The 14,273-nt window shown below is 52.8% G+C and overlaps 1 protein-coding gene and 1 non-coding gene across 4 annotated transcripts; both read left to right on the top strand.

The window, feature by feature from the left end:
• The first annotated feature begins 3 nt into the window (after positions 1-3).
• Positions 4-13,219, top strand: CPSF4 (cleavage and polyadenylation specific factor 4). 3 transcript variants are annotated; one of them, XM_047838530.1, is made up of 8 exons: positions 4-241; positions 1,666-1,716; positions 3,786-3,938; positions 6,371-6,466; positions 6,856-6,949; positions 8,094-8,166; positions 9,704-9,874; positions 12,733-13,219. In XM_047838530.1, exons 1-8 carry the CDS (start codon positions 139-141, stop codon positions 12,799-12,801), a joined length of 810 nt encoding a protein of 269 aa, XP_047694486.1. In that variant the 5' UTR covers positions 4-138; the 3' UTR covers positions 12,802-13,219. The 3 variants fall into 3 exon arrangements, with proteins under 3 accessions (XP_047694486.1, XP_047694488.1, XP_047694489.1); XM_047838532.1 differs by having other exon boundaries at positions 9,779-9,874; XM_047838533.1 differs by having other exon boundaries at positions 9,782-9,874.
• Positions 2,995-3,127, top strand: LOC125154875 (small nucleolar RNA SNORA70). Its single transcript, XR_007147966.1, has one exon. It is a non-coding gene; the product is annotated as a small nucleolar RNA SNORA70 (small nucleolar RNA).
• Positions 13,220-14,273: the final 1,054 nt, after the last annotated feature.

Below are 14,273 nucleotides of genomic sequence, written 5' to 3' on the forward strand. Positions count from 1 at the left end.
CGGGCGGCGGCGGCGGCGAGGCGAGGCGAGACGAGACGAGGCGGAGCACCGTGAGCTGTGGGGCCGGTGGCGGGTAGAGGTGTGAGGGCGGCGAGGGACCTCAGGGGTAGTCGGGCCGGTGTGGCCGCCGCCGCCGCCATGCAGGAAATCATCGCCAGCGTGGACCACATCAAGTTTGACTTGGAGATCGCAGTGGAGCAGCAGCTCGGGGCACAGCCGCTGCCCTTCCCCGGCATGGACAGTGAGCGCGGGGCTGGGGCTGCGGGCGAGGGGCGCGACCGACTCTGCCCCGGGACCCCTCTCCCTCGGTCCCGGGGCCTGCTCCCCATCGGGCCTGGGACTCCTTTCCTCCCCATTCTGGGACCCCCTTCAGGCTCAGGAGCCCCCCTTTCTTGGATCTTTGATCCCCTGGGGCTGTCCCAATACAACCTTCAGGAGGGCAGAACCATGTCTGGCTGTTCAAATAATTCTTGAATGAAAGCGAGTGTCCTGGATTGGAAATTACTTCGCTCCCCCAACTAAAGGAAAATAATTAGATATCCACCTTTTCTGCTTGCTTCCCACTTTGAGCACCCTCTTCTTGCTTTCATCAGTACTGGGCGGTTGGAGGAGTCTTGCTGGAGGAAGGACCACCTGTCCCTCTTTGTAGGAGATTCCCAATTAGACACTCAAGCTCCATTCTTCTGAGACCTGCCCCCCTGGGAGCCTATCCCTCACTTTTTCTCTGGACCCCAAGTCTGTGTCATTCATCACAGCTGGGCAGCTGCCTGAGCTCCCTTCCTTCTCCACCTTCAGATGGTAGCTCCTGGCTCCCCCACCCCCCAACTTAGGTGGATGTCTCGCACTTTATTTTTATTTATTTATTTTCTAAAGTAGGCTCCACGCCCAGCACGGAGCCTGATGCCGGGCTTGAACTCACAATCTTGAGGTCAAGACCTGAGCTGAGATCAAGACTTGGACACTTAACTGACCGAGCCACCCAAGTGGTGCTCCCATGTCTAGCACTTTTTTTAAAAAACCCAGCAGTTTTCTTGTTTCCTTTCTGGACACACTTGGAATTTGATGTTGTAACATTAAAGCCTAGAGGTCATTACGTTCAATCCACAGATGGGGCAACTGAGGGCTGGGAGGGGGAAGGGACTTGTGGAAGACCACTTGGTCTATGGCCATTCAGTACCTAGTAAAACCAGGTGAGCTCTCCAGTGTTCTTGACTGGTTCGGTCTGCGGTTCCCTATGTTGTGTTTTATGACTGCCAGAGATCCATGTTCTCCTACCAGTCCATGGCCTGGAAGAGCCCCCTGTAGCCTCATTCCCCTCAAGTGGCCACACTTCTCATGCACAGTCTTAGCCCTCTGGACCATCCCATGTCCGAACTGGGGGTAATTAACTTCTGTGATCTTATGCCCTAACCTTTCCACAGCCACTTGAAAGCATCTTGCTTATAGGGGGTTCTCAGAATAACTGGTCCCAGCATATGTGTCTCATGTTGCAGGGAATGGCTAAAATGAGCAGCTTTTTTCTGGCTTGGTCTGGCTTTGCATTTTTTTGCCAGAACGTTTCCTGTACCCTTTGTGGTTAAAGGCAAGAAGGGTCCCCTCCCTGTGTTTTCAGCTGTCCCTAGTCACACCTCACTTTGTTTGATGTCTCTGTTTTCCTTTCTGCAGAGTCAGGGGCTGCTGTCTGCGAATTCTTTTTGAAAGCTGCCTGTGGCAAAGGTAAGAAATCACTGGCTCCCCGACATTCCTCCTGAGGTGCTTTCCACCACCCAGCCTTCAAGCAGACTTACAGGCTGTCAGGTCTGGTTTGCTGCAGACTAACAGTGTCCCTAGATGAAATCACTGTGCTTTGGATAGGCTAGGAACACTATGGGGTATTTTGCCTGAAATTTAAAACACAGGATGGACCCTCACTCTGAGTCTGCCTTCTCACCTCACTTTCCCTGTGGCCACGAGCTGACCTGTGACATGGGCAGAAGGTGTGAGTATTGAGGTGTTCAGGCACTTTTTCAAGATTACAGAGTTAGTGAGTGGCTAAGCCAGTGTCTGAACCCAAGCCTTTCTGATTCTACAGTCTGCACAAGCTCACTGTCCTCTGTATCCTCTCATGAAAAACCCCTACAATAGTCTGTCCTGTGGAGCTTTGTTCATACTAACCGGGCTCCAACAGAGGCTGCTGGAACCAGACCATCCATTGATTCATAAGGAGACAGATTGCAGGTGAGACCTTACATGCCATGTATAGGTCTGGGCATTTTTCTTCCTGTAGGCAAATTTATTTGGGAACTAAATTTTTTTTTTTTTTTAACGTTTATTTATTTTTGAGACAGAGATAGAGTGTCCAACTTTGGCTCTGGGCGTGATCTCGCAGTCCATGGGTTCAAGCCCCACGTTGGGCTCTGTGCTGACAGCTCAGAGCCTGGAGCCTGCTTCGGATTCTGTGTCTCCCTCTCTCTCTGATCCTCCCCCATTCATGCTCTGTCTCTCTCTGTCTCAAAAGTAAATAAACATTAAAAAAAATTTTTTTAAAGAAAAAAAAAAGAGTTTCCAAAAAATAATAGTAATAAAAATAAATGAAATGATATGAGTTTCCAAAAATAATAATAATAATAATAAAATGAAATGAAATAAAAATAAATACGAATTTCCAAGGGTGCAGCTCTGTCCCATCTGGGTGGCTGGTCGCTCAGTTCCTGCCACAGAAGGCCAGTTTGTATACAGAGCATTTCTTCAATTCTGAAGTTGATTTTCTTTCCTAATTCTTGGAGGCTAAGTGGGCATTTATAACTAGAGGTGGAGCCCACTTGGGGTCCAGGCTTCTGCTGGTATCCTCTTTACCTTCTGTTTCTTAGAGCCGTGTTTCCCAAACCCCAATCTTTTTTTTTTTTTAACTACCCCTACAATTTTTGCTATGTCTGTGTATCACTAAAGCTATTCTTTAATTAACAAATAAGCTTATTTCCCCACCACCCTAAGGCTTATTAAGTTTCCATCTTACTGCAGCCAATTAAGCCGACTGTGCTCTTTTCCCATGGGGCCCGGTGTGGTGTGCCTGCAAACAGCAGCCTCCTTGGTGGTCTATACAGCCTGTTGATTGTATGGGTTGCCCTAAGGGACCTCGGAGACAGCTTTTTCTGGTGGACATTGAAGTTTGGCCTTACGCTTTCTCCAGTCTAGGCTCCAGACAGGCATGCGGGGTGCCTTTGGAAAGCCCCAGGGCACAGTGGCCAGGGTCCACATTGGCCAAGTCATCATGTCCATCCGTACCAAGTTGCAGAACAAAGAGCATGTGATTGAGGCCCTACGCAAGGCCAAGTTCAAGTTCCCTGGCCACCAGAAGATACACATTTCCAAGAAGTGGGGCTTTACTAAGTTTAATGCAGACGAATTTGAAGACATGGTGGCAGAAAAGCAGCTCATCCCAGATGGCTATGGGGTCAAATACATCCCTAATCGTGGCCCCTTGGACAAATGGTGGGCTCTGCACTCATGAGAATCTCAGCACTACCCCTTCCTATTTATGCCCACCAATAAATCCTGCTTTCTATCTTAAAAAAAAAAAAGTTTGCATCTTACAGTAATATCTGTGAAAGCATGGTTTGATGTTTTAGTTAGGTTTTTCCAAAACACATAGAAAATATAGAAGTACTAAAACTTAGACGTGTGCCCATGTACTGCCTTCTGCCAGGGGCAATCACCGCCGCCCAGGACATGTTGCTCCCAGATACTGCAGGGAAATGTGGGGTGAAGGCGCCGCCCTCCTCACAGTGCGCTGTCTTTCTTGGCAGGGGGCATGTGCCCATTCCGCCATATCAGTGGTGAGAAGACGGTTGTGTGTAAACACTGGCTGCGGGGGCTGTGCAAGAAGGGGGACCAGTGCGAGTTCCTGCACGAGTACGACATGACCAAGATGCCTGAGTGCTACTTCTACTCCAAGTTCGGTAAGCAGATGGCCCGGCCCCTCTCTGTACTCGGACATCCAGGCTCAGGAGCTCTGGAGAGGCACCCAGAACGGAGACCCAGAGGGGATAAACAACTGCTCGGGTGCCCATGGTGTCTGCTAACTCCCATCTTTACAGCTTCACATGAGAACCTCACGCAGTGCCTGCCAACCTCAGCTGGCCCTCTAGTTTCAAGTTCTTTGGAAGCTGAGGCAACTGAGGGTCCCATGGTGGGTGCAGCTGGCGGGAGGCCTTGTTTCTGCTCACGTTGACCTTTTCCCTCATATCGGCTGTTGCTTCCAGACTGGCGACTCCTTGCCCCCCAGGTCTGAGCTGGTTCCTTCTGTCTGGGAGTGCGATCCCAGGTATTACTTTGACTGTCCTAAACAGGGGGCTGTCTTGTGGTGGCCAAGACCCCCACTCCTCACCTTGAGGTTGCCTTGCTCGCTGTGTAGAGAACATGTGCCCTTGGCTGTCCTGAGGACTGCATGGAGAAGCGGGGGCAGAGGGGGCTGCTCAGCAGAGCTCTTATGCTCCCTGATGGAACTAGAATCCACCGCTCTCTGTTGTGGGCGGAGGTTGCCCAGGAAGGAGCCCTGTTGGTCAGGATGAGGATGGGCTCTGGTCCTGGGACCGCTGGCCTTGTGCAGGGGCTCAGCGGGGGGCTGGAAGCCTGCTATACTTTGCGGTGGGCTGGGGGTGCTGGGGAGCACTGGACATGCAGCACGCTTTCAAAGTACTGTCATTTAGGAGACATTAATTATTCCAGCAGCTCAACAGGCATGCCCTGCTGGTTTATTATGATAGTTGTGGCTTTTTTGTAGAGGTAGCATAAGCTGTGAAGTCAATGCACAGATAGTCAGAAGTAGGACCCAGGCTTCCCAGCCGCACCCCTCCCCCCCCCACTGCCACCACCAAACCAGCACTGGAACCAGCACTGGAAGGGGGGTGTCCCCTTTTCATGGAAGCCATCTCCCATCTGGACCCAAAGGCAGGAGACAGCCCTCCTGGAAGACTCTTAAGAGCACCCCTGAAGGCTGGCCTGGGTTCCTTCATTCCTGCTGGGCCTGGCAACCTCCCCACTGCCTCTGATGCTTCCCTGCCTGCCCTTTCCCCACAGAGCTCGCCCCGGTGCACATGTACCATGCAGCTTCTGTTACCTGTGACACAAGTGAGGGTCCTCTTTCAGCACTGGAGTGTCGGTAGTAAACAGGAGAGACCCATTTCTCGTCCCGTGTTGCTTTTGTTCTGGTGGCCCAGGGAAAGAGGCAGCTGACAGCAGTGAGACAAAGTTGAAGATGATATGCATGGGGCACCTGGGTGGCTCAGTCGGTTAAGCATCAGGCTTCAGCTCAGGTCATGATCTCATCGTTAGTGAGTTTGAGCTCCACATCAGGCTCTGTGCCTGGAACCTGCTTCACATTCTGTGTCTCCCTGTCTCTCTGCCCCTCCCCTGCTTGCACTCTGTTTCTCTCTGTCTCTCAGCAATAAATAAATGTTAAAAAAAAATTTTTTTAAATAAAATGATATGCAAGGGGCGCCTGGTGGCTCAGTCAGTTGAGTGTCCGAATTCAGCTCAGGTCGTGATCTCACGGTCCATGAGTTCAAGCCCTGCGTCAGGCTGTGTGTTGATAGCTCTGAGCCTGGAGCCTACTTCTGATTCTGTGTCTCCCTCTCTGCCCCTCCCCCACTCACACTCTGTCTCTTTCACTCTTAAGAATGAATAAACGTTAAAAAAAAAAAAAAAGAAAAGAAAATGACATGCAATAAGCACTCTAAAGGAAATAAACAGCAATGGGACCACATGAGGACCATATTTTCCTTTAGGCTAAGTGGTCAAGGAAGGTCTTTCTCAGGAGGGGAGACCTGAGCTGGGATCTGAAGGCTAAGAAGGGGCCGGTCACGTGGGGCGGGGGGCAATGTGGCTGGGGGTGGAGGAGCCTGGGGAGGAGTGGGCTAGACCACATAGAGGCTTGCGGGTCTGGAAAGGGATTTGCGTGTTCTCTGGCCACCAGTGATCAGATTGTCCTTCCGTGTGTCACATAGATCGGGGAGGGCAAGCGCGGAGGGGGTGGATCCCGTAGTTGGGTGAACGATGCCACTGGCCAGCTGGTCCAGTTGCTCCTAAGAGGAGCTGTCATCATAAAGGCTTTATCACATTCTGCCACAGGACTTCAGCCTTGAGTTCCCAAATCTTCCCTGTTTGTTCTGAAAGGTGGAATCCTCAGACCTTTCGCCTGTCCCGGCTAGTAGATGTGAAGGGCTCATCAGGGTAGGCCAATTATTTCCTGCTCTCAGTTGGTGCCTTTGCATACTTGGGCCCCTGCCCAGTGTCCAGGATACCCCCTTTGGGTAAGAGAGCCATGAGGTGGGTCTGGGTCTGGCTCTCCCGGAGCTGCCCCAGGTGGACGCACGTCTGGCTTTCCCTGCAGGGGAGTGCAGCAACAAGGAGTGCCCCTTCCTGCACATCGACCCTGAGTCCAAGATCAAGGACTGCCCTTGGTACGACCGTGGCTTCTGCAAGCATGGTAGGTGTCAGGGTGGCTGGGCCCCCAGCAAGACGCTGGTCCTTGCTTCCTGTCCCCACATGACCCTCTACCTGTCCCAGCAAAATCTGGTGTTAGGCATCTGGGGCTAGTGAGGCTTTTTTACACCCTCAGCTCGCCCGAGCCTCCCAAAGCTCCTGTGTGGACTACACTCTCACCTAGATTTTCGGTAAGGAAACTATCGGTTTAGAGGTTGTGTGCCCTGCCTGCTGTCCCTTGTGAATGGATATGAGACAGAGCCAGCATCTAAAGCCCTGCTCTTGCTCTCTGCACCCCAGGCAGTGGTGTAGGCAGGGTTCTGACTGGCACAGGGGCACGAGGCCATCCCCCGAAGAGGGGAGTCTGAGTGACCCAGACGCTTGGCTCCACAGGTCCCCTGTGCAGGCACCGGCACACACGGAGAGTCATCTGTGTGAATTACCTCGTGGGATTCTGCCCAGAGGGGCCCTCGTGTAAATTCATGCAGTGAGTAGCCAGACCCTGTTCCCCTACCCCACTCCTGCCCCAGGCCCTGCTGCCCTCTAGATCTTTCCTGGGTCCAACTGGGCTTTGATCATTAGGTGGTATCCCCACAGGACCTGTGGCAGGGGTCACTGCTGCTCCCTGAGCTCAGAGGTGGCTCTGCCTAGCCCAACACTTAACCTTTCCTGGGTCATAGATCTGATGAAAGCTGGGCTGCGTGCATGAGAAAAGCTCATGCCTTGTAAGGGACCTCTGGTTAAGAACCTGAGCCCTAAAGGAAGGAGACTGCAGTTTGGGGGCCTCTGTGGAGTCAGAGCTTGGGATTCCACATATACTAGTTTGTATAACTCTCAAGTGTGTGTGAGAGAGGATGACCCCATTTCGCACGTGGGAACACTGAGGCTCAGAGCTTAGCCACTGGCCTCGGTCACATGGTGGTAGGGTTGGCACCTGGTCTGAGGCAGGTCCGTAGCCTCTAAAGTGGGGTTCACCTTGCCCAGCAGGGCTCAGAGCTCCTCTCCTGGGCCTTAGTGCACATCTGTCACTTTGGGTGGTTGTGGAGTCGGACTTCTCCCTGGGGTGGGGCTGGGACCGCAGAGTAGTGTCGTTCCCCTCCACCCCCCACCCTGGGCTGCTTCTGTCCACACCACAGACATCTGCACAGAAGCATGGTATCCTGGTCACTGCCACCCAGTGGGCAGGTGGCAGGTGCTGCAGACTTGGCGCTGCTTTCTGGATGAGAGCCAGGAGCCTGCAGGGGGCCCAGGGATTCCTGCTTGTGGGGCGGCCGGGGTGTCCCTCGGGATTGTGTCTTGTCGGAGGTGGTCTGGCACCTGAGTTAGAAGTGGATGTGGGGGGCGGGGGGAGGTCCCATGAACAAAAAGCCCTCCGGAGGCAGCACTTTGTGAAGGTCCCGAAGCTAGATGTGGGCAGAGCTGCCCAGGCAAGTCAGTTCTTTTCACCCCTGTCCCCCAGAGGCTTCAGGGGGGGAGCTGAGAGCCGGCACCCTCCCCACGTCTGGGTGACTTGCTCTGTGCTTGGGCAGAGGCTGCCTGTGATCTCCCGGGAATACCTCCTGGCATGGCCCCTCTCTCATCCCCTCTTCTCCTCTTCTCCTTCTCATCCCCTCTGGCTGCGGGGTGACCAGCCCTCGATTTGAACTGCCGATGGGAACCACCGAGCAGCCCCCACTGCCACAGCAGACGCAGCCTCCGACAAAGGTACTGTGCCCCTGCCCCTCCCTGGCCCCGTAGTGCTGCCGGCCCCCGCACTGCCTGCCCTGGTGCACAGTCTGCCACAGCCCCGGCTGGTGATGTGTGAGAAGGCAGTGAGGAGGTGGGACAGGAGGGGAGTCACCCTGAGTTCCAGCAGAAAATTCCAGCAGAATGGTTTGCATCTCCCTGTAGAGGTGGAGGGCTCTCTGCTATGTCTGCTAGAGCCGAATGCCCACTTGGCTTCTCACCCCTTCTTGCCTGGCGAGTGCCTCAGTGGCGCCTCACCCCCCACCCCCACTCCCAGGGACCAGAGCAGAGGGCAGCGCGAGCGCCGTGGGTCTACTGCACTTGCTTCTGGTTCCAGCCCTTCCTGTTTCAAACAGGGAAACAAACTAGAGGGAGGGCCTCATCTGAGGTCCCGCAGCTGGGCAGGAGCAGCTGGGGAGCAGAACTGAGGCTGACTGGTTCTCCTGCCAGTACCCTTAGCGCTCTGAGTGGAGGTTCCTAGCAGGACAGGCTGGGAATAGAGCTGAAGGACCAGCTGGCTTCACTTTTCTAGACAAGGGGGTCCCACAACCCAGCAATGGGCTGATCCCCTCAAGCATGAGGAGAGGGAGAGATGCCATAGACAAGTGGGAATCTGCAGCAGCAACCCCCGAAACCAAGGGCACCCGGGAGTCAAGGGTTGGGGGCCCAGAAGAAGGGCTGGCCAGGTGCACTAAGTAGGGTCTCAACAGGCTGAGTAAACCCGCCTACTGATCTTGAATCCTTACCTGTTACCTGGCTGGACTCTGACCCCATTGCCAAAGCCCTGCTCATCCTTCATTGCTACAGGCTGAGCAGCTGGTAGGGGGCATGCCCCCCCACCCCTGGCCCCAGTGCACTGACCCCCACCCTCAGGAGGCTGTGGGACGACTCAGAACTCCTCGCAAAGCCAGGAACTGGGTGTGGGTACAGCCATGACAACCTGGGGCTTTCTAGCTCAGTGCTCCTGTATTTGCGGAGCCTGAGCCGGGACCCCTCTTGGTTAGGAGGTGGCCTAGCTATCCGGCCCGAGCCCCGAGCCCCCCGTCCCCCTTGCTCACATGACTCCCTAGTGGAGGGCCCTCTCAGCCCCTAGACCGCAGGTCAGCACGTCAGCCTCCAACTGTTTTTCTGTGACTGTTGCTCGCCGTGTAGGCTGCTAAACATCTGGCTGAACCAAGCGTTCATCCTGACCTGAAGCTAGAACCTCAGAAACAAAAGTAAGGCCTGCTCATGCCCTCGCCCTGCTGCCCCAGAGACCTCCTCGTCTCTTTGGTGTTTTGTTTTCTACTTTTATTTTTCGTTTTTGTGTGTCTGCATGGTGTTTTTCGGGCAGCAGCTCCTGCCATCATCACCAGATGTTTCTTTTCTGGCTGCTCTCCTGAGCAGGGCCACCGCGGAAGCCCTTCTTCCTGCTGGTCATGCGGGAGCAGTCCCGCCCTCTTTTTTTCCTGTCCCCATTGGTAGTCTGCGTGCACGTGTTTTCCGCAGTAAAACCGTGTTGTGTAACTCTTTCCAGCAAAGTAACAATCCGCCATTACAAAGGTCGTCCTCCTTGATCCAGTTAACGAGTCAGAACTCTTCTCCCAATCAGCAGAGAGCCCCGCAGGTCATCGGGGTCATGCAGAGTCAAAACAGCAGCGCAGGCAACCGGGGACCCCGGCCGCTGGAGCAGGTCACCTGTTACAAGGTGAGTCCTGGGGCTGGGGGATGGGGCAGGGTCTTCACAGTCAGGGGCTGTTCCCTCATTCCCCAGACAGTTAATTTTGAAAAATGAAAACATCTATGTTTTTGCTGACCATAAAAGTGACAACGGGCTGCTCTGGTGGGCTAGAGACCATGCTGCTTCCTTCCACGACACACCAGGGCCAACAGAACGATCACACATGCTGTTGAATGCAAGGACAGAGTTTGAAGGAAAGGGACAGGAATCTTCCAGAGACCAGTAACAAAGTGGAAGCATGAGTTAAGGGAAGGGAGTAAGCCCTGAAGCTTCTGGATGTTCTCACATCCACAAGGGCGCACACCCGAATGAGAGGGACAGCTTTACCACCCAGGAAAAAAACAGACTAGAATCCCCCTGAACAGAGTGGGACGCTCAGCGGAAGGGTGAACTTTTAAAAGTCCTGCTAGAAAACTTGTGGTGTTCTTGGCTCTGGATGGAAAGGGGGGAGAAAAGTGCCTTGAGACTTCATAGTCACCAATGGTCCCTTCATGAGTTTTGGGGCTGTATGCACACCCTTGGTGAAGGCTATACAGACTTGAATTTTCTAATCGGAAACAGCCCCAAATGTGGGCCCCTGGAATCTGGCTCTATGAGGAATTTATTCTCAGCCCAACCACACAGAATTCCCACAGCTAAAGTTCCGAAGAATGAGTTCATAATCAAAAATCACAAAACCTAGAAGGAAGCAAACCCCACTGAGGGAAGTCAGCAGAAACAACTGATAGTAGAACTAGGCTTACAAAAACTTCAGATTTCAGTATTTTACAAAATACAGAATTAGTACACGCTTTCTGTAAAAACATTTAGAGGACAGATATGTTTCAGGCACACAGTGTTACCTCTATTCCCACCTTTCCTAAAACAGCCACTTGACTTAGTGTGCTGTGTTGTCACGATTTTTGGTTTTGGTGTTCCTTCAGGCCCCATGGGAGACCCCACTTAGAGAACGGCTGTGCCAAACTTACTCACATAAGCACAATGAAAGTACATTTTAATGTACCTAGGGCCCTAGTATGTATAACTTTCTATAGTCTCTTTTTCTTAATACTATGTTGTGGATTGAACTATGTCAATATATGTGAATGTAATCTGTTTCACTGGCTGTGTAATATAACCGCAATTTACTTTCCCAGTTCTCTGTGGATAGCAGTTTATAGTTTTTGTTACTAAAAACCATGCTGAATCTGACACTTAGACCTCTGTGAGCTCTAGTCTGATAGCAGCATCCATACCTACAAGTAGAATGTCCGAGTGAAGGGGCATACGCTTAGCTTAAATTGTTCCTAGAACTTTCTCTCAAGAAAGGCTGAGCCACTTCCCACAGCCATCACTCACTCACTGAGCACCTGCCCTGGGCCAGCTCTACTGAGAGAACCAAGACTGTTATTGCTGTTTCCCAGGAGGGGTTTGTGTTCTGCAAGGAGGGGAAGGCAGGTGCCCCCAAGCACCCCCAGGTGCTTTAACTAAAGTTAAATGTGCACTTGGGTTCACAGAATGCCTCAGAGATTTCTGAGCCTGAGCCCTCCCAGGTGAGGAGAGAACAGACAGCTTCTGACCAGTCATTCGTCAAGTACGAGGAAACAGAGGCATTGTAGCTGTTCTCTGGACACCCCTCACCCCCACCCTGCCCCAGGACTCTGCAGCGAGGCCTTTGAAGCCAGCTCTCCCAAGTCCTGGAACTTACAAAGGTGTAGCCAGAACCCAACAACCTCTTCTCACGTCAGGCCCTTCATAGTTGATATTCAAGACACCTTGTAAGAATCCTGGGTTCTCCAGGGCCAGCTGTGGAAGCTGACAGACATGCCAGGTGCTGTGAGCAGGGTCCCAGTGAGCCCTTCCCTCTGGTGATCTCACCAGAGGGTCAGCCAGCAGCTCCACAGACCACTCATCCAAAGTCACACATACATATCAGACAGCCTTGGAAAACGCAGACACTGTGGGGTCAGGGGGATAGAGCAGACGAGAGATCTGGGCATTCCAGGGTGAGGAAGCTGGGGTTGGGAAGGCACTGGGTGCATTAGTGCAGGGTGAGTGCTCCTACCTGTCTCCTGACCCTTGTCCCGTGCTTGAGGCTGCCATTCACTACCTTTTAGTTCCTTTCTTTTTGGGGAGTGAAAAGAATGAATGAAGAGAAGCTAAGGCAGGGCCTGGAAAATCAGAGCTGGGACAGGTCAGAGTCTGCTAGATTTTTCAAGTGATTTTCTGGGTCTGTTCATCCAATTCTAACCATTGTCCCATCTCTCTGATCCTGTAACCAAAACTTGCCCCGGGGCGGTAGCTTAGGCAAAGGTGCAAGAGGCAGGCAGGAAAACTGTGGGTGCAGCCCACCCTCCGTGTCCATGCCATTGACTCCCCGAGTTGGGGAAGGAGCCTTGTGGCTTCTCTCACCTTGTTGCCTCCCGTCTTCAGACAGTGCCTCAGAAAGGTAAGTGACTGGCCAGCCTTCCAGAGGGGCTTGGTCCCCAGGCAGGTGGGGGAGCTCGATTCCCATGGGATTCTCCTCATCCTGCCACCCACGACAGACCTTCCATGGATAGGTCCCATGTTTGACGTGGGCCCAGCCTGCAGAAACCCCCGCTGTGTGCTCTCAGGTCACCCTCTGGCTGTGCAGCCCCCTTCCATCTGCCGAGTTCCTGGAGTTTCTGCAGTTTCTGTGATACCTTTGGAGTTTCTTCGTTGTGTCTGAATGAAAGTCTGGATGACTGAGAATTTTGGAGTCCCCATACCGAACCTGGTATTTGGCAGGTGCTACCTTACCTGAAAATTGCATTTGAAAACGGTGTTGTTTTTTTGTCTCCTCCCTCCCTCCCTGCTGTTCCCAGTGTGGCGAGAAAGGACACTACGCCAACAGATGCACCAAAGGCCACTTGGCCTTTCTCAGTGGACAGTGACAGCAGCTGGAGCCAGCTCAGAGCAGCCCAAGGGTCCCCACTCTCGGGGACCACCCTGGGCCATCCTTGGGAGCGTGCACTTAACTGTTTAACGCCAGTGTTGGTGCAACTCTGGCTGGAGCAGGCAGGCAAGCACGCCAGGGTTCATCATTCTGAGGGGCTACGTCTGACAGTTTCCCTATTATTTGCTGTAAACTTTTTTAAAAGGGGACAAGTGCTCCAGTTTGGTCAAGTCGGCATCATGTCTGTCTAGGCATGGACACCTGTCCGCAATTCCCTGCACACCGCCCTCTGGGGAGGGGAGGAAGTGGTGGGGAAGGGCTCCTGCCAAGCAGTCTGTAGGGAAGGCAGCCCTTCCCCTCGAGGCCTCATTAAACACCAGTTCTTGGTGACCCCAGGGGCTGTTGGATCATTTAAAGCTGGTCATGCCTGCTTCCTCCACATCCTGCTGAATTCAGAACCTGTGCCTGTCCGTGTGACTTGAATGAGGCGGCCCCTTCGGGCAAACTTAAGTGCACTCCTTGACTCTACGACTGGGCCCTGCTCCGAAGTGGCAGTGGTTGAGAGGAAGGGCACAGGGCTCTCAAGTGTGAGGAACCTTTTGTTCTGGGCTCATTTCCTTGGAGTGCCTCCTTATCAGTGGCATGGCTGAAGGTATGCCTTAAGCTGGAGCTGCAGACCACCCAGTAAATCAATGACACAGTCTATCTGTGCACCTACCTCCTGCCCCTGAACCTGGAAATGTGAGACTGTCACCTGCAGCCTGCTGGGCAAGTGGGCCTGTTCAAGTTCAGTTACAAGAACAATTTTTATGAGATCGATTAAAGCTTGTTTTTTACGCTGCGTCTGGTTACTTCAGGGACCCACACCAAGGAGAGGACTCTTGCTCCTGGCTGCGCTCAATGCCTGGCACAAAGCTTCCATACCAGAGTTTGTTTGTCCCCTTTCAACAAACGTGAACCCGCTGGAAGGAAGGAAGGGCCTCTGTACTGGCAGCTGGTGAAGTCTGGAAGCTCAGCCTCTGGAACAGCCACATAGTAGGTCTCCTTCATTTCAGATGCTGGATGATACTTGCTTATTCAAATTTGGATCTTCTAGGAGATAATTAGCTGCAGCATCTCACCCCTTAGACTCCATGCCGTATATGTGCTTACCACACACCTCTCAAGAGGCCAATTCTGGCCCTCATATCACTTTACCGAAGACCTTTTTTTTTTTTTTTTAAATGTTTATTATTTTTGAGGGGAGTAGAGGGGGGAGACAGAGGATCTGAAACAAGCTCTGTGCTGACAGCAGAGCGCCTGATGCAGGCCTTGAACTCAAACTGTGAGGTTATAACCTGAGCTGAAGTCAGATGCTTAACCAACTGACCCACCCAGGCACCCCTACTGAAGACCTTTGATGAAGAGTAAGGATGAAGGTGCTGGAAATGGGCAGCTGTGAGCTTCTGTCAGGGCCTGTGTTTTCCCTCA

The sequence above is a fragment of the Prionailurus viverrinus genome, chromosome E3, assembly GCF_022837055.1.
Source record: "Prionailurus viverrinus isolate Anna chromosome E3, UM_Priviv_1.0, whole genome shotgun sequence".
NCBI lineage: Eukaryota > Metazoa > Chordata > Mammalia > Carnivora > Felidae > Prionailurus > Prionailurus viverrinus.